The 22,356-nt window shown below is 40.7% G+C and overlaps 2 protein-coding genes across 4 annotated transcripts in view; one reads left to right on the forward strand and one right to left on the reverse strand.

The window, feature by feature from the left end:
* Positions 1 to 1,153: 1,153 nt before the first annotated feature.
* NDUFAF1 (NADH:ubiquinone oxidoreductase complex assembly factor 1) lies at positions 1,154 to 13,362 on the forward strand (the record flags this gene model as incomplete). Its single annotated transcript, XM_079699764.1, has 4 exons — positions 1,154 to 1,729; positions 5,380 to 5,565; positions 11,733 to 11,807; positions 12,312 to 13,362. The coding sequence occupies 4 exons, from the start codon at positions 1,154 to 1,156 to the stop codon at positions 12,459 to 12,461; spliced, it is 987 nt and encodes a 328-aa protein (XP_079555890.1). The 3' UTR covers positions 12,462 to 13,362.
* Positions 13,363 to 15,679: 2,317 nt separating this feature from the next.
* Positions 15,680 to 22,356, reverse strand: part of NUSAP1 (nucleolar and spindle associated protein 1) — a 30,625-nt gene continuing 23,948 nt past the window's right edge. For all 3 annotated transcript variants that reach the window (XM_079699760.1, XM_079699759.1, XM_079699758.1), the window contains exons 8-11: positions 21,249 to 21,406; positions 18,202 to 18,318; positions 17,176 to 17,284; positions 15,680 to 16,098 (exon numbers count right to left, since the gene is read on the reverse strand). In XM_079699760.1, coding sequence (XP_079555886.1) covers positions 16,002 to 16,098; positions 17,176 to 17,284; positions 18,202 to 18,318; positions 21,249 to 21,406 — 481 coding nt within the window. In that variant the 3' untranslated portion in view covers positions 15,680 to 16,001. The remainder of the gene's footprint in view (positions 16,099 to 17,175; positions 17,285 to 18,201; positions 18,319 to 21,248; positions 21,407 to 22,356) is intronic.

Consider the following 22,356-nt stretch of genomic DNA (forward strand, 5'->3'; position numbering starts at 1 on the left):
TTGTGAAAGGAGATAACTACCTGACTTGTCTTACATGAGGCTTATGTGGATTAAATGAGATAATATTTGTCAGGGTGACTTGAAAATACTAAGAATGGCATTTAAAGGTAATGGTATTATTGCTACTATTGTTTAGGTTCTGTCTTTGAGGAGATCAGATAGTGGCTGATAGTCAAAGCCTTGTTACTCAAAGTGTGGGCCTTAGACTAGGAGCTTCTTAGACATGAAGAATCTTGGGGATCTTGTCAGACTTACTGGATCAGAGAAACCTTTTATAGCCATTATTCCATCTGATCTATAGAAGAATCCCTTAAGGTAGGTAGGGGAGGTGTTAGCACATCCATTCCCCCGAGGAAGTGGAGGCTTCAAAAGATCAGCTGCTTTACCTGAGGGTAAACAGTTCAAGGTGTGAAGTCCAAGCCTTCTGACTCCACATACAATGCGAACTGTAGTCTCTTCTTTTTATAGATGAAGTGCTAAAATGTTGGAGTGAATTATTGACAGTTGAATATTTTATTTTAGGGACCAATTATTTCTTTAAAAATCCAGCATAAAGGGCCTCCCTGGTGGCGCAGTGGTTGGAAGTCCGCCTGCCGATGCAGGGGACGCGGGTTCGTGCCCCAGTCCGGGAGGATCCCACGTGCCGTGGCTGGTCCCGTGTGCCACGGCCGCTGGGCCTGTGCGTCCGGAGCCTGTGCTCCGCGGCGGGAGAGGCCACAGTGGTGAGAGGCCCGCGTATCACCAAAAAAAAAAAAAAAAAAAAAAAAAAATCTAGCATAAGAATTTGCTTTAAAATTGACAACCTTTTGAAGCACATACTTGAATTATTTTGGGGTTGATCATTAACTCCCTGAAAGGGGCCTGTGTTTCTGTTCATCTTGGCACTTTTTCACAAGGCAGTGGGATGTATTATGTACAGTGTAAACATTCTTCTGCTCATAGTAGCCCCTGGGTAAATGTTCATAGAATTAGAAAATAAGTTCATGAATTTCATAGTACATGATCCATGTTGAATTTGAAATTATGATGCATTCATTGGCTATACTGGTAACTCTTCACTGTCTCTTTTATTATAGGTGGAATTGGGCTATTTGCTGAAGCTTCTTTCCCTGGTAGGCCAGGGAAAAATTTACATTTTGACTTTCTTTTAATCATGGCTTTGGTTCATAAATTGCTGAATGGCACTTATATTCTCAGAAAATGCCCGAAGCCAAGTGTTGCCTCTTGTCCATTTTTGGGTACTCGCTTTGCAGATTATTGTTCCAGCAGTCTTGAGAAACCAGTGGCTGCTCCTGGCAAAGCCTCTTCTCAGAGGAAGACTGAAGAGAATTTGGAAGGACATCACCAGAGAGAAGTTGCTTTGGATATAACTTCTCCTGAGGACAAGCCTGAAGTTAGTTTTGATAAAGCAATTAAAGAAGAAATAAAGGACCATTTTAGGCGTTTGAAGGATGATATTGTGCATCATTGGATAGGGCCTGAAGGCCGCCCTCTGCATGAGGTCTTGATGGAACAAGCCAAGGTTGTCTGGCAGTTCCGTGGCAAAGAAGATTTGAATAAGTGGATAGTGACTTCTGATAAGACGATTGGTGGCAGAAGTGAAGTGTTCCTGAAAATGGGCAGGAGTAACCAAAGTGCACTGCTGTATGGAACTCTGAGCTCTGAGGCACCCCAGGACGGGGAGAGTGGCCGAAGTGGATACTGTGCAATGATATCCAAGATTCCAAGGGTATGTGAGATCCAGGAGCTGCAGTTTTCTAGTGAACTGAGGTGAACTTCATTGTAGCATGAACTATAGCAGACAGCTTTTTTTTCTGTAAATGAAAACAGCTGGCATCTCATCTTGTGTATGGGGTTAAATAACTACTGGGCACAAGTGTAAAGTTTCATAAGCACAAGGGGGAAGTGGTTCCTGAAGAGAGGCTACATATTTCTGGGCATCACTTGGGGCCAGGGTGGGGCATACTTATGTTTGAGGAGCCCTGAGAGGTTAGATATTTAAACGATGATCTGGGGAGATTTACATCTCTAACATAGGCCTTCGACCCTCTAATGGCTAGGGGTTCCTTAGAGTGGAAGTAGGGTCAGCCGGGATTTTCTTTTTTTTTTTTTTTTAAGTAAACTTTTAAATTTTAGAATATTTTTGGTATTACAGAAAAATTGCAAAGATGGTACTGAGAGTTCCTGTATGTCCCTCACCCAGCTTCTCCAGTTGTTACCATCTTACATCACTTGGTACATTTGCCACAACTGAGAAACCAACATTGCTCCGTTACTGTTAACTAATTCCAGACTCTACTTGAATTTCACCAGTTTTTCCATACTATCTTTTATTCTGTTTCAGTATCCCAGCCAGGATACATTACATTACATCCAGTTGTCATGTCTCCTTAGTCTGTTACTTAGTCTTTCCTTATTTTTCATGAGGATTTGAGAAATACTGGTCAGGTATTTTGCCGAATGATCCTCAATTTAGGATTTTCTGATTTTTTTTTTCTCCTGGTTAGACTTGGGTTTTCTGGGTTTTTAGGAAGAACAGCACAGAGTTGAAGTACCCTTCTCATCATATTAGGTTACATGCTAGTAGCATGACTTATCACTGATGTGTTAACCTTGATCACCTGGTCAAGGTAGTATTTGCCAGATTACTCCATTGTTAAGTTACTTTTTTTTTTCCTCCATATTCTGTTCTTTGGAAACAAGTCACTAATTGTACCCTGCATTCAAGGCATGGGGTAGGGTGTGGGATTAAGTTCTAGCTCCTGGAAGGGGTAGTATTTACATAAATTATTTGGGATTTTTCAGAAAGGAAGATTTGTTTCTTCTCCCACATTTATTTATTTATTCAGTCATTTAGTATGGACTCACACTTTGGGTTATAATCCAATACTATGTTATTTATTTTGTTGCTCAGATTGTTCCATTTTTGGCCACTGGGAGCTCTTTCAGGTTGGCCGTGTCCCTTTGACATGCCCCCATCCTTTTGTATTTTTGAGCACTTTTTGGCACTACCAGGTGCTGTAAGCTCATCTTGTATTTCCTCTGTTCCAACCCTAGAATTAGCCATTTCTCAAAGGAGCCCTGGTTCTTTTTTTTTTTTTTTTTGGAAGATGGAGTTGGAAACCAAGATCTGGTTGCTAAGTATGCTTGTTGCTTCTGGATTGACACTACTTCTAGGACCTCTCAGTGGACACAGCTAGGAAATATATGTATGCATACCAACTCATGGAAACACACATCTGTAACTATTTCTATATCTATATTAAGCTAAGTATGAGTTCAAACTGATGCTTTGACTCTAATCTGGTACCACATTATTTATTCTAGCTTCCTCCCTCTTGTTTATTGATAACTTCTGTGATGGTGTGAAACCTGTCTCCCGCCACTTACTGTACATTTACTTATTAAGTCAACCCAAGAGTACATGTAAAGCAGTTTCAGGACTTTCCTGGTGGCACAGCAGTTAAAAATCTGCCTGCCAATGCAGGGGACACGGGTTCGAGCCCTGGTTCGGGAAGATGCCACATGCCACAGAGCAACTAAGCCTGTGCGCCACAACTACTGAGCCTGTGCTCCAGAGCCCATGAGCCACAACTACTGAGCCCACGTGCCACAACTACTGAAGCCCGCACGCCTAGAGCCTGTGCTCCGCAACAGGAGAAGCCACTGCAGTGAGAAGCCTGTGCACCGCAACGAAGAGTAGCCCCCGCTCGCCACACCTAGAGAAAGCCTGCACACAGCGACGAAGACCCAACGCAGCCGGAAATTAAATAAATAAATAAAGCAGTTTCAGAATTTCTAACCCATAACTCTGTGAGAAACAACTTTACCAACTACAGTACAATGTTTATGTATAGTTTCTTTTGTCTTTAGCCTTTTGGTTTCCAGTCAGAACACCATTTTCCAGGGCTACTTAGGTCAGCTCCTGTGTCTCGCCACCAGCCTGTTGCATTTTGCAATACTGATCAGGTGTTTCAGGGCTGCTCTGGACAGGCTCCTGTGCCCGGCCGTGGCCACAGCCCATGGGTGTTTGCTTGGTTGTGGTGTCCTTTTTTTTTTTTTAATATTTACTTATTTATTCATTCATTCATTCATGCATGCATGCATGCTGTGCCAGGTCTTAGTTGCAGCAAGCAGGATCTTTGTTGCGGCATGTGGGATCTTTAGTTGCAGTATGCGAACTCTTAGTTGCTGCATGCGGGATCTAGTTCCCTGACCAGGGATCGAACCTGGGCCACTTGCACTGGGATTGCAGGGTCTTAGCCACTGGACCACCAGCGAAGTCCCTTGGTTATGGTGTTTTAAGGAGAAAGCAAATGATAGGAATAGTATTAGGCTCCCTCTCTCCAGATAATGATGAAAAAGAAAGGTACATGTTCTTTCAGAGGTAATAAACTATGCATACAAGATTTTTTTTTCAGGCCCTGAAAATCCACAGAATGGATTTGGTCAGTCCACAGTAGAAAATAATTCTATGATGTACTGTGGAATAATGAAAGTAGTCGATAACATTTATTAAGTGTACCCTGCCAGTCCTTGTGCTAATTACTTTATATACATTATCCCTTTTATTCACCACATAAAATCCTGTAAGGTATAACTATCCCAGTTTTACAGATGAGGAAACAGGCTTGGGGAGATTTAGTAGCTTGTCTAAAATTACATGACTAGTAAGTAATAGTTCATATCTGAGCACTGGTATTCTTGAAATCTGATTAGCTCTGAGATTGCTGTAAACAAACACCTTTGGAAATTAACACTACATTCTACTTTCAGAGACAATTTAGGTAGTTGTTAAGAACATAGATTTTGGAGTTAAACAGCACTGGACCTACCACTTACTGGTTGCGTGCTCAGTTTCTTCGTCTATAAAATGGAGTACAATGATAGTACCTATCTCGTAGGGCTGTTGTGAGGATTAAATTATGCAGAGTGATTAATGTATATTTTCAATGGATGGTAGGTGTTGTCAATAAAATACCAGTTTTAAAACTTGAGGTCTTTCATAGTTTTCTGATTTATGGGAAGGCAGTTGTCATAAAATGGCCCAGTCAGAAGATATTGCTCCCTAGGCCCTGGGAAAGAAAGTACATACAGTAGTAATTCATTTCCATTCAGTGACACAAGTGAGTGTCTACCCCATGTAAACACTGTCCTGGGCCAATCAGGTCTTGAACATTACCTTAGAAACATTTAACTAGGTCAGTATTTTGTACTAAAATAAGAATCACCAGATTTATCTGCCTCCTTACCGTGGTAGGAAGCAGAAAAAAGCAGAAAAATGGCTTGTTGATCCTTTTGATACTGTAAAAGGTGATGACTCACATTTTGCTAATAGTGGAAAATGAGGTGAAATTAACTTTCCTTTCTATACCTTAGGGCCCTTTTGAGAGGAAGAGGCTTTATGATTGGTCCCAGTTCAACACTCTGTATCTTCGTGTCCGTGGAGATGGTCGGCCTTGGATGGTGAATATCAGGGAGGACACGGATATAATCCAGAGGAAGGATCAGATGTACAGTTACTTCATGTTCACCCGTGGGGGGCCCTACTGGCAGGAGGTCAAGGTAACAGCATAAGTCTTTACTGTGTATGAAAATGAGGTCTTATGAGATCATGGTTACATTGTAGTTTTTTTTTTTTCTTATTAATTCCTCTTGGACAGTATGGGAAGGGAAAGAAGGAAGAGGACCTAAGGGCAAAATTTACATAATTGACTTTTTCTTTCTTTTTTTTATTTTTTGGCTGTGTTGGGTCTTCGTTACTGCGCCTGGGCTTTCTGTAGTTGTGGCGAGCAGGGGCTACTCTTTGTTGCCGTACGCAGGCTTCTCACTGCAGTGCCTTCTCTTGTTGCGGAGCATGGGCGCTAGACGCGCGGGCTTCAGTAGTTGCAGCATGTGGGCTCAATAGTTGCAGCACGCGGGCCCTAGAGCACAGGCTCAGTAGTTGTGGCGCATGGGCTTAGTTGCTCTGCGGTATGTGGAATCTTCCCGGACCAGGGATCAGACCTGTGTCCCCTGCATTGGCAGGTGGATTCTTTTTTTTTTTTTTTTTTTTTTTTGTGGTACGCGGGCCTCTCACTGTTGTGGCCTCTCCCGTTGCGGAGCACAGGCTCCGGATGCGCAGGCTCAGCAGCCATGGCTCACGGGCCCAGCCGCTCCGCGGCATATGGGATCCTCCCAGACCGGGGCACGAACCCGTATCCCCTGCATCGGCAGGCGGACTCTCAACCACTGCGCCACCAGGGAGGCCCGGCAGGTGGATTCTTAACCACTATGCCACCAGGGAAGTCCGACTTTTTCTTTTTTTTTTTTTTTCGGTATGCGGGCCTCTCACTGCTGTGGCCTCTCCTGTTGCAGAGCACAGGCTCCGGACGCGCAGGCTCAGTAGCCATGGCTCACGGGCCTAGCCACTCCGCAGCATGTGGGATCCTCCCGGACCAGGGCACGAACCCGTGTCCCCTGCATCGGCAGGTGGACTCTCCACCACTGCGCCACCAGGGAAGCCCCAACTTTTTCTTTTATGAATATAAATGTTAGCTTACTGACCAGTAAATAGTTTTGATAAGGATGTGGCCAGGTCCATGCTGAGTCATGGGTCCATCTCTGCCCTATGCACAATTATCAGTACTATAGGTATTTCTTTTTAAGTTCTGGCCATATCATCTCTTCCAGGCAACTGTACTAAGCTAGTGTCCCTGGCTGAGCAGAAAGGCTCCCTTAAGAGGAATAAATACTTCATATTTTACAGTTATCGACATTTTTGGTTTTGTTTATTTCTTGGTAATATAAGGCAATCTTATTTTGTAGGGAGAAAAAACTTTTAGAAGGTAAAAAATGTTCATCAGGAGGAAAATAGTGGAAATTCAGGGAGTGAGGGCAAAATCAGGTGCCCACTCCTTTCTTCTGAAGGTTTTTAATCCATAAATTCAAAAGAAAGTCCCCATTTTGCTCATACTTAAACCTAAGGGTTCATCCTGGATCCCTTTCTCCCCCACACTGCATCTAGTCTTTTAACGAATTCGCTCACCTATCCTTCCAAAATACACCTAGAATCTGACCATTTCAAGCCATCTCTTCCACTCTCACCCTAGTCCAGGCCTTTGGACTACTGCAAGAGCTTCTTTATTGATTTCCTTCTTTGTTTTCTTGCCTCCTAAAGTGCACTCTGCACACAGCAGCCAGAGTGATCTTCCTAAAGCATAGTTCAGATTACATCACTCACATGCTTAAAACCCTCCAGGTCTACTACAGGTCTCCCTGTATTAGAACACAGTCCAAACTCTTTAACATGGCCTACGGGGCCTATAGTAGCAGAGCCCTGTCTTCATCTTCAGTCTGTCCTCCTCCCCCCTCCCTCCTCCCTTTTGTGTGTGTCAAACTCAACAAACTACTTCTGTCTCAGCCTTTGTAGTTCATGCTGTATCTGTGGGCGTGCTCTTCTCCCATGTCTTCACCTGCTTCCTCTTTCCTATTATTTACCTCTCAGCTCCAAAGCCACCTCAGAGAGGCCTTTCCTGATCCTTCTAGCTAGAGTTGCACCTTCTCACCCAATAACAACATCCCGTTTAATTTTTTCATAGAACTTATCACTAAGTAAAATTATCTTTTTCATTCACTTGTCTATTTCATTCATTCAATTATCTTTTTCATTCACTTGTCTGTTTGTTGATTGTCACTCTCTACCAGGCTCCTATGGAACATAAATTCTGTAAGTTCTGAGAGCAGGGACTTTGTCTGTATCCTTCATAGCTGTTTCCCTTGCACCTAGAACAGTGCAGTGCCTAGCATATAATAGATACGTATTTATACACTAATACAGATGTATAACCAAAAAATTATTATGTATGTAACACTTGTATATAAATAATACTTATAACAAATTACTAAACAAAACAAGTATCTCATTATAGAAAATTTAGAAAATGCAGAAAAGGAAAAAAATCTTGTGGTACCACTACCCAGAGGTAAAATACTATTTTTATTTTAGTATGCACCTTCAGACTTTTCTATTTACACTTTTTTTTTTTTACAAGAATTGTATTGTGCCAGTGCTATTTTATAACATACATTGTTCACTGAACTGAATTTTATATACAAACTTTCTGTTGAAATATTTCTACATCATTTTTGATATCTGCATGATATTATGTAAATAGACACAATTTACTTAATCCATCCTCTATTGTTGTACGTTTAGATTGTTTTCAGAGTTTTTCACTCTTATACCAAACTCTGAGGTAAATATCCTTAAATATTTTCTTAGATGTATTCCTGGAAATAAAATTCCTAGAATAAATGACATGTACATTTTTAAGGCCTTTGATGCACATTGCCAAATTATTTTCCAGTATAATCATTGACTTATTACTTTCTTTCCTGAAAATACATGTAGTTCTAATCTTTGGCTGGAAATAATAGTTGTTTGCAACACCTTTCCTTAAATTATTATTATTATTACTTCAAAATTTTATTTTTGGCTGCGTTGGGTCTTTCTCTAGTTGCAGCGAGTGGGGGCTACTCTTTGTTGTGGTGCGTGGGCTTCTCATTGTGGTAGCTTCTCTTGTTGTGGAGTGTGGGCTCTAGGCACGTGGGCTTCAGTAGTTGTGGCATGTGGGCTCAGTAGTTGTGGCTCGCGGGCTCTAGCGTGCTGGCTCAGTAGTTGTGACGCACAGGCTTGGCTGCTCCATGGCATGTGGGATCTCCATGGCTGCTCCATGGCATGTGGGATCTTCCCGGACCAAGGATTGAACCTGCGTCCCCTGCATTGGCAGGTGGATTCGTAACCACTGCGCCACCAGGGAAGTCCCTCTTTAAATTATTAAAGGAAGTGTTGGGGAAGAGATTTTTATTTTTATCTTTTTAATAAATTTATTTATTTATGGCTGTGTTGGGTCTTCATTGCTGCACGTGGGCTTTCTCTAGTTGCAGCACGCGGGGGCTACTCTTCATTGCACTGCACGGGCTTCTCATTGCAGTGGCTTCTTTTGTTGCGGAGCACAGGCTCTAGGCACATGGGCCTCAGTAGTTGTGGCTCACGGGCTCTAGAGTGCAGGCTCAGTAGTTGTGGCACACGGGTTTAGTTGCTAGGTGCCATGTGGGGTCTTCCTGGACCAGGGCTCGAACCCATGTCCCCTGCATTGGTAGGCAGACTCTTAACCACTGCACCACCAGGGAAGTCCCAGGGAAGACATTTTTGAAAATTAAATGTTATTAATTGCTGTCCATGTCTTCATGAATAATTCTCCTTTAGTAAATAGAAGTGAGATGCTCAAATATTTACTATGATTATAGAAAGAAAACAGAGGAAAATGATGGAAAAATTATACATGCTAGTTTTCTGTCATTTGTAGGGAGAAAACAACGGTTGATCCTTTTCTTTTTATGCAAGCTGTACAATTTAATGCTTCTTCTTAGCTTCATTTTTTTTTTCCAGGCTAAAAAATTCCCTTGGTGTGGACAGTGGCCTTAGCAAATTACATGACAAAAAGACAAAAGGCCAGTGGGGTGGGTGACACATGCTCCTTGAATGGTGAGCAGGTAGTATTGATTCCGTTTCCAAAATATATTTTGAATAATGAGGTAGATGAAGTGCCCAACCAGGATGCAAAAATGAGGAACTGACTGGGCTGGGGGCTGGGGGTGCAGGGTCCCTTCCAGGTTTGTGTAACAGAAATGAGGGGAACCTGAGAACTGAGGATGTGACTGCACTTGGATTTGCTGTGTGAGGAACATGATCTTGTGCAGTGGTGCTTTGTTAAATGAGTTTTGAATTGAGTTTGCTTTTATGTCAGCAAGTGTTTTTGGTGATAATCTGAGCAATACATTTTATTTTTTTAACTCATTTTTATTTTTTGGCTCAAAAATCAAAATAATATAAAAACATGTACAAAAATGTCTCACTCCCACTCAGTTCTCTCTCCACCCTTTTTGCCCTCGTCCTCTATAGGTAACCACATTTATTAGTTTCTTCCATAGATTTAGTTTTTCTAAGCAAATATAAGCGAGTATATATACACATACACTTATTTTCTCCCTTTTTTTACTCAAAAAATATAGCATACTTTATGCGTCTTCTGTGCCAGTTTATTTTTTTTTTAATTTAGATCCTGGAGAGCTTCTATATCACTACATGGAATAATTCTTCATTCTTTGTTATTTTGTTTGGTATTTTCTGTTATATGGATATCTCATAGCTGATTGAACTAGTCCTTATTGATAGATACTTGGGTTGTTCCCAATTGCTATAGTAAATTTTTTATTAGTTTTTTTTTAGGCATTTAAAAGATTTGTTTATAGGGGAAATTCACTGGTGGTCCAGTGGTTAGGACTTGGGGCTTTCACTGCCAGCGCCCAGGTTCAGTCCCTGGTCGGGGAACTAACATCCTGCAAGCCACACAGTGTGGCCAAGAAAAAAGTTGTATTTAATAACATAAATGATATTTATACTATAGATTTTGTTTATCTCTTACTTTTTTACTAATAATATATTGTGGAGGTCTTCCCACAGCATCATGTATAGATCTACTTCATTTTAAAAAATAGCTGCATAGTATTCAGTTGTATGGTTGCACTATAATTTATTGAACTATTCCCCTATTTTTCCTTTTTTTTAATTAGAAAAAGCTGTATATTTATGTGTTTGTCAGAGTTTATCTGTAATATAAATTCCTAAAAGTGAAACTGGCAGGCCAAGTTACGGCATTTCAAATTTTGCTAGATATTGCTGTGTTAGTTTCCTATTGTTACATAAAAAATTACCACAAACTTTGCACAGTTCTGTAAGTCATAGTTTGGGACACGCTGTGGCCAGGTTCAATGCTCAGGGCTTTCTAAGGCTGAAATCAAGGTGTCAGCTGGGCTGTACTTCTTTTCAGAGGCTCTGGGGAAGAATCCACTGCCAAGCTCACTCTGGTTATTGGCCAGATTTAATTCCTGTGGTTGTAATGATGTCTTGGTTTCTTTACTGGTTGTCAGCTGGGAGTCACTCTCAGCTCCTAGAAGCTGTCCACATTCCTTACCATTTAGCTCCCTCCATCTTCAAAGCCAGAAGTGGAGAATCCCCCTGACCTCCCCCTTTGAATCCCTCTCATTCTTCTGACCTCTTTTACCAGGCACTTTTATGGGCTCAAGTGATTAAGTCAGACCTACAGAGGATAATCTTCCCTATATTAAGGTCAACTGATTTGGGACCAGACTTCGGGAGAGTCCCTTCATAGCAGCACTGAGATTTGTGTTTGAATCCCTGGAAGAAGGTGTGTGTGCACTAGGTGGAAATCTTGGGGGTCATCTTAGAATCCTGCCTACCACAATTGCTAGCTGCTGCTCTCTAAAAGAGTTGGACTAATTTGCACTCCTACCAGCAGTATACAGATGTGCCTGTTTCTCCCATCCCCATTTTTCTACTGGGTTGTTTCATCTTTTTCTTAGTTATTTGTAAAAGTTTTGTGTTTAGGATATTAGTTTTTGCCATCAGAAAGTTATAATTGTTCTCTGTCATTTTTTCCTTTGGGACTCCTGGCTTAGAAAGGTTTTCACCTGTTTTCTTCCAGTACTTAGGTTATTTCATTAAAAAAATTTTTTTTTCTGTGATCCAAATGACTAGCCACTTGTTATAGCTTCACATATTAATTTTAAAATTCAGTTTAAACCGTTATTATTTTATCATTGCAGTTCTAAACAGATGCCTCCGTTGCTTGCATTTCAGTTCTGAAGTCAATGGTTTCTTCTTTCAGATTCCTTTCTCCAAATTTTTCTTCTCTAATCGAGGAAGAATCCGGGATGCCCAGTACCAGCTAATGCTTGACAAGGTAACATTTTCCTGTATTTTCACTCAGAACTATATTATCTTTAGTGAAACAGAACTCCTGTGAGGATGAGTTCAGTCCATATTTGAAGGCTGGCAAATGAAAGATGAAAATTCCTATTTAAGTATACTCCTATTATACCTAGACAGATGCTGACTCAGAGCTATCCTGTGAGCCAAACCCCCATCCTGGAGGAAGTTCAGTATGGTCCTCCTTTCAGCATGCCTACATTTTATTTTAGCTTTAAAATAAGAGTATTAGAGTTCAGGAGAGCTTCAAGGAACCTCCATTAGACATCCATGTTGTACTTACTAGTCTTAACTGGCACTACTTTTAAGAGAGAAGTAGAATGTGGAAAGAAAAGCAGTCCTGTACTTCCTCTTATAATTGGCTACAGCACATGAGAACTATGGTATACTTGCTAAGGGCTGATAGTACAGAATTTTAAAACTCCGGGAACAACATCAGCATATGAGATTTTGATCAATTTCTCTATTTTAAATTTAGATCTCTTCTATCGGATTCACCCTGGCTGATAAAGTGGATGGTCCATTCTTCCTAGAAATAGATTTTATTGGAGTATTTACTGATCCAGCCCACACAGAAGAATTTGCCTATGAAAATTCTCCAGAGCTTAATCCAAGACTTTTTAAATAGAGATCATGTAGTATTTCTGTATTACTAAACTAAGGGTAGTAGAATCCATGATGACACAAAAATATAGTACTTCTTTAATGGCATCCAAACAATGGCTGGCATGTATTCCCTAAAACATAGCTAAATGCTGCTGCTAAGAGGGACCAGGATCTAAGCTGTACCTTAACTTAAAGAATCAAGTACTGGGCTTCCTTGGTGGCGCAGTGGTTGAGAGTCCACCTGCCAATGCAGGGGACACGGGTTCGTGCCCCGGTCTGGGAGGATCCCACATGCCGCGGAGCGGCTGGGCCTGTGAGCCACAGCCGCTGAGCCTGCGCGTCCGGAGCCTGTGCTCCGCAACGGGAGAGGCCACAACAGTGAGAGGCCCGCGTAACGCAAAAAAAAAAAAAAAAAAAAAAAAAAAAAGAATCAAGTACTGATGCAGAGGTACTACGTAAATAACTGTTTTTGGTTAGAATGATTCCTATTAGCAACAGTTGCTATATAAGTAGGTGGTTTCCAAAGCAGGGAGTCTCTGAGGTGACTGTTTATGGCCCTCTACCATTCTATTCCTTATAGGTTCTTCTGTTTTCTAATCTATCAATCAGGATAGGAGACTGTTGAAGAATATTAAGGTGCTGTAGTAGTCACTGGGAAAAGATACCTGTTTTAGTCTGCCCAAGCTGCTGTAACAAATTACTATAGACTGGGTGGCTTAAACAAAACACATATGTATTTCTCACAGTTCTGGAGGCTGGGAAGTCCAGGATACCTGGTGTCTGGTGAGTACTTCTTGGCTTGTAGACAGCTGCCTTCTTACTGTATCCTCACATGGAGAAAACAAGTTCTAGTCTCTTTCTCTTCATATAATAGCACTAACCCCATCATGAGGGTGCCACCTGCCTGACCTAACTACCTCCCAAAGGCCTCCAAGTATACCTCAAAGTACCAAGTCACATTTGGAATTAGGATTTCAGTGTATGAATTGGGCAGGCGGGGGCAGGGAATGGACACAAGCATGCAGTCCATAACACCTGCATAGCTGGTTCTCCAAAGATGCGTGATCCTTACCAGTTCTTACTTTATAGACTAATGTCCCCAAGGCTTCCCCAGTCATTTTTAGTGTTAGAGATTGTATATACCAAAAATAAGACCTTGATTAACAGTTTAAACTGATCAATTCTTGTCATCTTAGAGGAAGAAGTAGGAAACTACATGATATAGCCAGAGTACCCTATGAGAGCCAAGTTTAAAATAAGAGAATACACAAAGGCTGATAGCTTTCCCATCATCTTGGCCTAAAATACCTATTTTGTATGTTTTCATGTAATTATCTGTTTTTCAGCTTTATTGAGGTATAAGTTACATAACATAAAGTTCATCTGTTTTAAGTATACAATTCAATGATTTTTTAGTTTATTTACAGAATTGTGCAGTCTTTTTTTTTTTTTTTGGCCGTGCCACATGGCTTGCTGGTTCTTAGTTCCCCGACCGGGAATTGAACCCAGGACCACGGCAGTGAAAGCGCCAAATCTTTTTTTTTTTTTTTTTTTTTTTTTTTGTGGTACGCGGGCCTCTCACTGTTGTGGCCTCTCCCGTTGCGGAGCACAGGCTCCGGACGCGCAGGCCCAGCAGCCATGGCTCACGGGCCCAGCCACTCCGCGGCATGTAGGATCTTCCCAGACCGGGGCACGAACCCGTGTCCCCTGCATCGGCAGGCGGACTCTCAACCACTGCGCCACTAGGGAAGCCCGAAAGCGCCAAATCTTAACCACTGGACTGCCAGGGAATGCCCAGAATTCTGCAGTCTGTCTTTACATGAACTAATTCTAGGAAATTTCCATCAGCCTAGAAAGAAACCTCAGTGCCTCTTTGCAGTTACTCTTCATTCCCACTCTCAGCCCCACAATTACTAATCTACTTTTGCTATAGGTTTATCTTCTCTGGATATTTCATATACATAGAATCATATATGATCTTTTGTGTCTTGCTTCTTTTCACTTAGCATAATGTTTTTGAGATTCATCCATGTTGTAGCGTGTTTATCAGTATTTCATTTTTTTAGTGCATATTTTTAAAATCCATCCATTGATGGACAACTGGATTTTTCTCCACTTTTTGGCTACTGTGAATAATACTGCTGTAAATATTTGCAGACACAAGTTTTGGTGTGGACATATGTTTTCATTTCTTAGGAGAATTGCTGGGTCATATGGTGGATGTACATTTAAATTTTTTAAAGAAACTACCAAACTGTTTTCCAAAGTGGTTATATCATTTCACCTTCCCAGTAGCAGTGTATTTGACACAGATTTCTTGATTGATCTGATCTCTGCCTCTTGATAGCAAAATCTGAGTTTATTAAGCACCCAGGAGTATGCCATGTTCTATGGGCCCATATATGTATAACAATAAGTATAACAGAATCTGACAGGTGCTGTGAAAATACAAAAGGACATAGTGATTTCTTCTAGGAGTGGGGAGTGGAAGGTCAAGAAAGGATACACAAAGAGTACAAGTCAACTCTTGTTAGTCTTGGCTGGTCAACTAAATTTTAGAAACCAATTACATTTACAAAGAATGAATCTACCACCATGAGAAAAAAATTTATTTATGAAAATTTTAAGCAGTACAAAACTCAGAAGCTCCATTTGGGTGCAACAGACATGGATATGATACTAAGCAACTCTAGTCTTTTCCATAAATTGAGTAAGATATATAAGTTTGACAGAGCATATAGTAATCCTTAAAGCAGCAATCCTCAAATTTCAATATGACCTTGTATATTGTTAAATAAGCCAGGCTAGAATGAGCTATAGAGTTTTGTTTTTAAGAATATATTGAGAAAAAAAAAGAGAGATGTAATTGACAATTACATGAAGTGATTTGAAAGAGGTACATAGAAGCTTAAATGAAACATTTCGCATAGATAAAATATTGATGCCTTATAAACCCATATGGCCCACAGTTTCAGTAAGACTACTAGGTTCTCTAGAGGATGAAGAGGTGGCCTTTCACAGCTTACCCTATTCATAACTTGTTCAACTTCTAGTAAAGTCTGTAGTATAACTAGCTACCATCAGGTAAGTGCTTTTGCCTAGAAAAGGACTGAAGTTCTGTTATTAGAGCCAGCAGAGGGAACTTGACCTTAAAAATCTAGGTCAACGCCTGGAGGGGTGGGATAGGGAGGGTGGGAGGGAGACGCAAAAGGGAGGGGATATGGGAACATATGTATATGTATAACTGATTAAATTTGTTATAAAGCAAAAAAAAAAAAAAAATATTAAAAAAAAAAATCTAGGTCAAGAATCTATAGGATGGGTCTTTTTAGAAAACTGAGTTAGTTGTACAGGGCCTTAGGTAAAAACTATTTCAAAACAATTTGAGAGCTTTAAAGGTAGTAATGTCTTTTCAGGGGTAAAACGTGAAGAAGCCACAGACACTACATATATATGAACAAAGTTAAGAGCAGAAAAAGGTCTTTTGGCTAAAGTGAGAGGACAGTACAAAAATATTTACAAAAGAGGGTTCAGAGAAAAGGAATATTTATGGGATATTAAATTATGAATGTGCAGCCATAATGAGGCCCCTTCGAACTCCCAGAACCTTTGCTTTCTTCTCCTTTCGTTCTTGCTCATGTTTCTTCCGTTGCTCCTCCCTAAGGAGGGATAGGTATACGTTAGGCTCTAGTGAAGCTCCAAACGGACCACTTTAAAGCACCTGTTGTTAGACTAATGTCCAAACTTAAAATGACATCCAGCACACTTGTGTAAAGCACACTGTTACAGGACACTGAGCTCTGTCCAGTGGTCTGTGTGATGGAAGCCGCACCTGTAAGTCACTGTTGTGTTAAAAGGCTAGAACTTGGTTTTTGTTGTTGTTGTTTTTTTAATGTTAAGGCAGCATTCTATCAAGCATGGAATAGGAAGCAGAAGACACCTTGGAGATCGAATCCAACCCCTGTAGGTTTTTTTAGTTTGTTTTAAATGAGAAACCTCTACCTGTGGAAGTCAAAGGTCAAGCTCAAAATCACATTGTCTAATGAAAGTGCTATAATTGGAATCAGGGTCTCTGACTTAAACCACTATGACTTTGGGGGGAAGGAATTAAGAGAAAAAAAGGCCCAGAATCATGATAATGATTTTAATAGCAAATAATAAGGTCTTGGTGGTAGCTGGCAAGTCAAATGGTAGTTAACCCGGTATCAGGAAGGTGTCACACAGGGAATCGGCAAACCAGGACCAGCTGCAGCCCAGGACAGACTCTGGCATTAACTTGGTTTTCACGCAGAAAGAAGCCTCTAAGGATCATCCTGGGGTTTCCCCCTGTGTAGAGCCCTGAAGCCTAGAAAGCCTGGTTTCCCTGGGAGTGTGAAATTTATGTGCATACTTAGGTGCCCTGGGCACCTGGATTGGTATCTGGAGGGACATCCAGGTGCATTGTTTGGGCAGATAGGTCATGTAAGAGCAGTGCTGTGAACCAGGTCCTCTTCTGAATCACCTGCAGAGCTTTGGAAACAATGCAGATACGTGGGTCCCATCTCAAACCTACTGAATTAGAACCCACTGTGGTATTGCCTAGGCACATGTACTTTTAGAAAGTTCTGTATATGATTCCACTTCTACCCTCTTCTTAAACACCACTATTACTGTGACTCTATCCCTCAGAGACTCTGCTTTTATATACAGTCTTTCAAAATTAAAAGAATTATAGAACTGGATAATTATGTACTTACCTGGTCTGGCGATGAGGTTGTTTATAACTTTTCTTGTGTAAGGTAACTCTGTTGACATGTTCATTCAGAGAACTGTTTTCTTTAGATTGTCCCCATGGTTTCAGTTTGCCTAGTTTAGGACAGAGACAGAGACAGATTTAAGAAGATTCTTGGGACTTCCCTGGTGGCGCAGTGGTTAAGAATCCGCCTGCCAATGCAGGGGACATGGGTCGAGCCCTGGCCTGGGAAGATCCCACATGCCGCGGAGCAACTAAGCCTGTGTGCCACAACTACTGAGCCTGTGCTCTAGAGCCCGCGAGCCACAACTACTGAAGCCCGCGCACCTAGAGACTGTGCTCCGCAACAAGAGAAGCCACTGCAATGAGACGCCTGTGCACCAGAACAAAGAGTAGTTGCTCACCGCAACTAGAGAAAGCCCACGTGAAGCAACGAAGACCCAATGCAGCAAAAAATAAATTTATAAAAAAAAGACTTACATTTTCATTATATTTGTTTCATTAACATTAGTAATTAAAAAATAAACACTGATACATGATTCTTATAGGAAGGTTTTGTTTTAAAGTAATTCCAGAAGCACTGACAGATAGATCACATTAAGTACTGACGTTTTAAATGGATGTAAAGATACTTTAATATATCCCCAAGAGCGACATCTGGCCAATAAATGTCCCAGATTGTTTGACCCGTGATTCTCAGCTTGGGATCCTTTAAAAACTATAAAGAAAACATTCATTTACCCACAGCCTAACTTCCAAGTTTCTTGATTTTGGCTGAAGTTTTATTAATACTTTGTAGTAACACTGATTAGAAGTTGTCTTTGCTTAATAAAAACGTAAGTGAATCAATTATTTTTTTTTTAGTATTTGTTTAATGGACACTTTTTAAATCATGGGTCACGTGGATACAGGGGCAGAGGCAGGAATTCTACACCAAGTATGGCTTCCACTGACTCACTAGAATTTTTCACATCCTCAGATGCGGAATTGTTCAATCTTAAATCTTATACATCAAAACATTCCCACATACCTTTGTGTGGCTCATAGTTGAGGGGACGAGACAAACTTGCTTTGAGATCAAACACTGGTTTTCTATGGGAGATCGGAGTCTGCGCTGCCTCAGCTGTCAACTTGAATGGGGTAATAACTAAAACAACAAACAAGATCCAAGGGCTTAATCAGAAAAAAAGACCTGCTTAAGTATCACTTTTCAATCTTAAAAATAGAATTCAATATGAACAGTCTGAAACAGATATAGGGTTAAAAAGGAGGAGAAAATGGTTCTGATGAACCTAGGGGCAGGGCAGGAATAAAGATGCAGACGTAGAGAATGGACTTGAGGACACGGGGTGGGGGGGAAGGAAAAAAAAAAAAAAGGACAAAATAACTGAGGAAAACTAACCCCTTAGCTGTTCCCGTTAGCAGCTCCCCAAAGAGTCTAAATATTGTGACATTTCCTAGGATCAGCTGGAGTTTAGAATCCAGTTTTAAGAATTAATCGGGTGAGGGACTTCCCTGATGGTCCAGTGGGTAAGGTGCCATGCTCCCAATGCAGGGGGCACGGGTTCAATCCCCGGTTGGGGAACTAGCTGCCACAGGCATGCCGCAACTAAGAGTTCGCATGCCGCAACTAAGACCAAATAAATAAATATTTTAAAAAAAAAGAATTAATTGGGTGGGAGGGATAAATTAGGAGTTTGGGATTAACATATACACACTATACATAAAATAGATAACCAAAAAAAAGCACCTATTGTAGAGCACAGGGAACTATACTCAATATTTTGTAATATCCTATAAGGGAAAGGAATCTGCAAAAGATTATATATACAGTTATATATACATATGTATATATATGTGTAATTGAATCACTTTGCTGTACACCTGAAACTGACACAACATTGTAAATCAAGTTTATTTCAGTTAAAAAAAAAAATGGGTATATTTTCAGGCTGCTTCCCTGATATTTACCCTTTTATTTATTTTTTTTAAATTTAATTTTTCTTTTTTGGCCAAGCCATGTGGCATGTGGGATCTTATTTCCCCGACCAGGGATGAAACCTGCACCCCCTGCAGCGAAAGCGTGGAGTCCCAGCCGCTGGACCACCAGGGAATTCCCTACCCTTTAAAAAAATTATATATTGTTAATAGTAACATTTTCATTAACACAAACAGATATAAAGCCTGCAAGGAACCTAATCACATAGAAATAAAAAGATCCATGGCTCTGGTTGTTACTAATGAAGGCTGTTACCGAAGAATATGAATTTTTGTAACACAAAGTTAAAAATATACCAGGATGGTATAACTTGGTAAGCCACATTTTTGCTACAGTTGGGCAGCATATATCTGGCACATTTTGTAATCCTTTCCCCTCACAGGTTGCCTTCAGGCCATTGTCAAATGTTGGCACTTGCCTGTATATGTGAACAAGCAACTAGGATCTAGGACCACCTAGTGAAACAACCCAGAAAAGCACAGAACTCCTGTGCTGAAGCCATTCCACTGTGTTGCTATCAAGTGTTGGCAGGGAGGGGAACAATGGGACTGTCCCACACTGCTGATGAGAATATAAACTAGTACAGTTCAACCACTAATGTAAGTGTCTGTCTACCCTACTATCCAGCAGCCCCAGTCCTACTCTCGAGAAACTGTGTACATGGACAGGAGACATGTTCCAGAATGGTCATAGCTACACTATACAAAATAACAGAAGTTGGAAATACCCATGGGGTCCATGAGCAGTAAAATGGATAAGTTGAAATATATCCATACAATTGAAAAACACGGTGAAAATGAACTTTAGTTCATTTATTAATATGATTCTTGAAACAGTGAATAAAGCAAATCACAAGAAAAAAATTAGTTTGATTTCATTTATATAAAATTCATATTTGATAAGCGGGGAAAGAAAACTATCCCATTCCGACTGGCACACCCCTGAGTTACTTAGAGGAGAAAGCTCAGGATATGGCAAACATTTAGTTCCTGCCTCATGTCCTTATATGTATTTGTGAGTCCTTTCTCAGTATTAGGCAGGTGGCTGCTGCTCAGTGACCCCTGCTCCATGTAAAATGACACAGTCACATCTTAGGCAAGTCCACTCTTCATTTTTTAGCCCTGCTCTCTGCCCAAGCCCCTTTCTTCCCCTATTACAGGATGATTTAGAATGTTATGTGGAAAGTTTCCTTGCTGATATAGAAACAATTAAGAGTGGGTAGGAATGAGAGGTCATCTAGAGGAAGAATCATAAATTTTCTGATCCCACCTCTGTACTCTCTCTTGAAATTTAATTGTCAGTCCCACTATTCAATCTTTAATTTAGGTGTCAAAGGCATGAAAAAATCCTGAGAGTCTCCACGCTGATTATTACCAACAATTATACTCTCCTCTTGTTTAAACTCCTGCTGGATTGCTCTAGTCTCGGGGAATCTGGCAGTCCTTCCTGTGTAATCAAGGCTCTTGCCCGACATTCAGTAGGACTCTTGAGAGAATTTTGATATACTCAGTTCTAATACGGGCCTTAACCTGTTGGTGATACTCTTTTAAACCTTCACACTGCTATTGCAGTGTTCTTTTGAAAACCACTTGGTCTTTGTAGGTGATGAGTAAGTAGACAGTGTGTAGAAGATTATCTATATGGCTTATTCTGACTTATACAATCTACTAGTAGTCAATAGTGTGGCATTTATTCCATGAACTCTGGGTCCTGTTAGTTTCAGAGTCTGGCAGAACCATTCAGAGGCTGCAATGAATACTGTAATCCCCCTCCTAATCCCTGAGAAGGGGCTGAATGTTCTTCAGGGAGGGTCACCCATTTTAGGGCTCGTCTTGGACAGGATGGAGTCCTCTGGCAGATATATTAGTTTTTTTTGTCTGTGTCTCTGGCACTTCCCTTGCCAGTATAAATGAAAACTATGTTAGACAAATTTTTGCTTTTGATTCTATAGATAATGGAGAGGCTTTAAAGAAACAGACAAGCATATTAGGAAGCTACATGGCTTAAAGATAAACCAGAACTTTGGGGGGTGGGAGGGAGGTTGTTTTGTTTTGTTCTGTTTTTTTTTTTTTTTTTACCAGCAGCAGATTCAGCCCTTGTGGTCTTTAACTCGTGTGTCCCGAGCACAGCCTGGCCTTTGGGGGTACTCCCAGATGTGGTCACATGTGGAGACTTTCTGGCTGGAGTCTTGGTCAGTGAACGCTTATGCTCATTATCTTTAGTAGCAGCTGAAAACCTAAATAGGACAGTGGAGTATAAGACATGAGTACTTGGGTCAAGCTTCTAAACAAAACCACCTACCCATCACCAAGCACTGAAAGGGCCTCAATAAATACTTGTTATACAAATGCACCTCTTTCACAGAATAGACATGTTCTTAAACAATGATGCTAGAGCAAATCATTTATCAACTTCTGTTATTTGTAAAATATGGTTTTATATTCTCTGCTCTCCCTGCCTTGGCCAATGACAGTATAAGGCAGAGCTCAAAGGAGATGCCTATGGGCCTCAAGTTATAGTTTAGGAGGTATTTTAAAAAGCTCCCCTTCTTCCTCCTCCTCCTAGTGAGGGCAAGTTCGAGGGAACAGGAGATTGCGATGCCAAATGAGTGATGGGAGCATTTCTTCCATCTTCCTAGAAGAATGTCATTCATTTGAGTGGTACCTAAGTCCTTCTCTACTCAGAGCAAATTGCCATAAATGTTTCTCATTGATCCTCTGATGCAGAGTTTTTCTACATTTTAACATCTCTGAAATTAGAATGTGTTTTACAATTGGTAACACATCAAAGTTAGTCGGCAGTGCCTTTTCTTAGTGGTTCATAAAATAATGGTGAGTCTTCAGTGGATGGTATCTTAGATTCAATGAAAATCCAGTAATGACAGACATAAATACACATAGGGTTGGTGGTGGTGGGTTAACAGAAGGGAACTTCTGGACTTACAACTAAAGATTTGATGGTGATCCTGAATCAACATCTAAAATTATTACCAAAGACTACAACAGAGTTAAGAAAATTAGGTGTGGTAGGAAAAGTGCTACTAATTCCAGGCTGCTGTGTACCCTGCATGAAGCAAGGACTAGCCCCTGACCATGGTGTTCTTAACTATTAATAAATACAATCAGAACTGCCAAGTACAGGTACCTCATATTCCAGGCTAACTCAATAAGAATTCCAAATTCAAGG

Source organism: Hyperoodon ampullatus, assembly GCF_949752795.1.
Source record: "Hyperoodon ampullatus genome assembly, chromosome: 3".
Lineage (NCBI taxonomy): Eukaryota > Metazoa > Chordata > Mammalia > Artiodactyla > Ziphiidae > Hyperoodon > Hyperoodon ampullatus.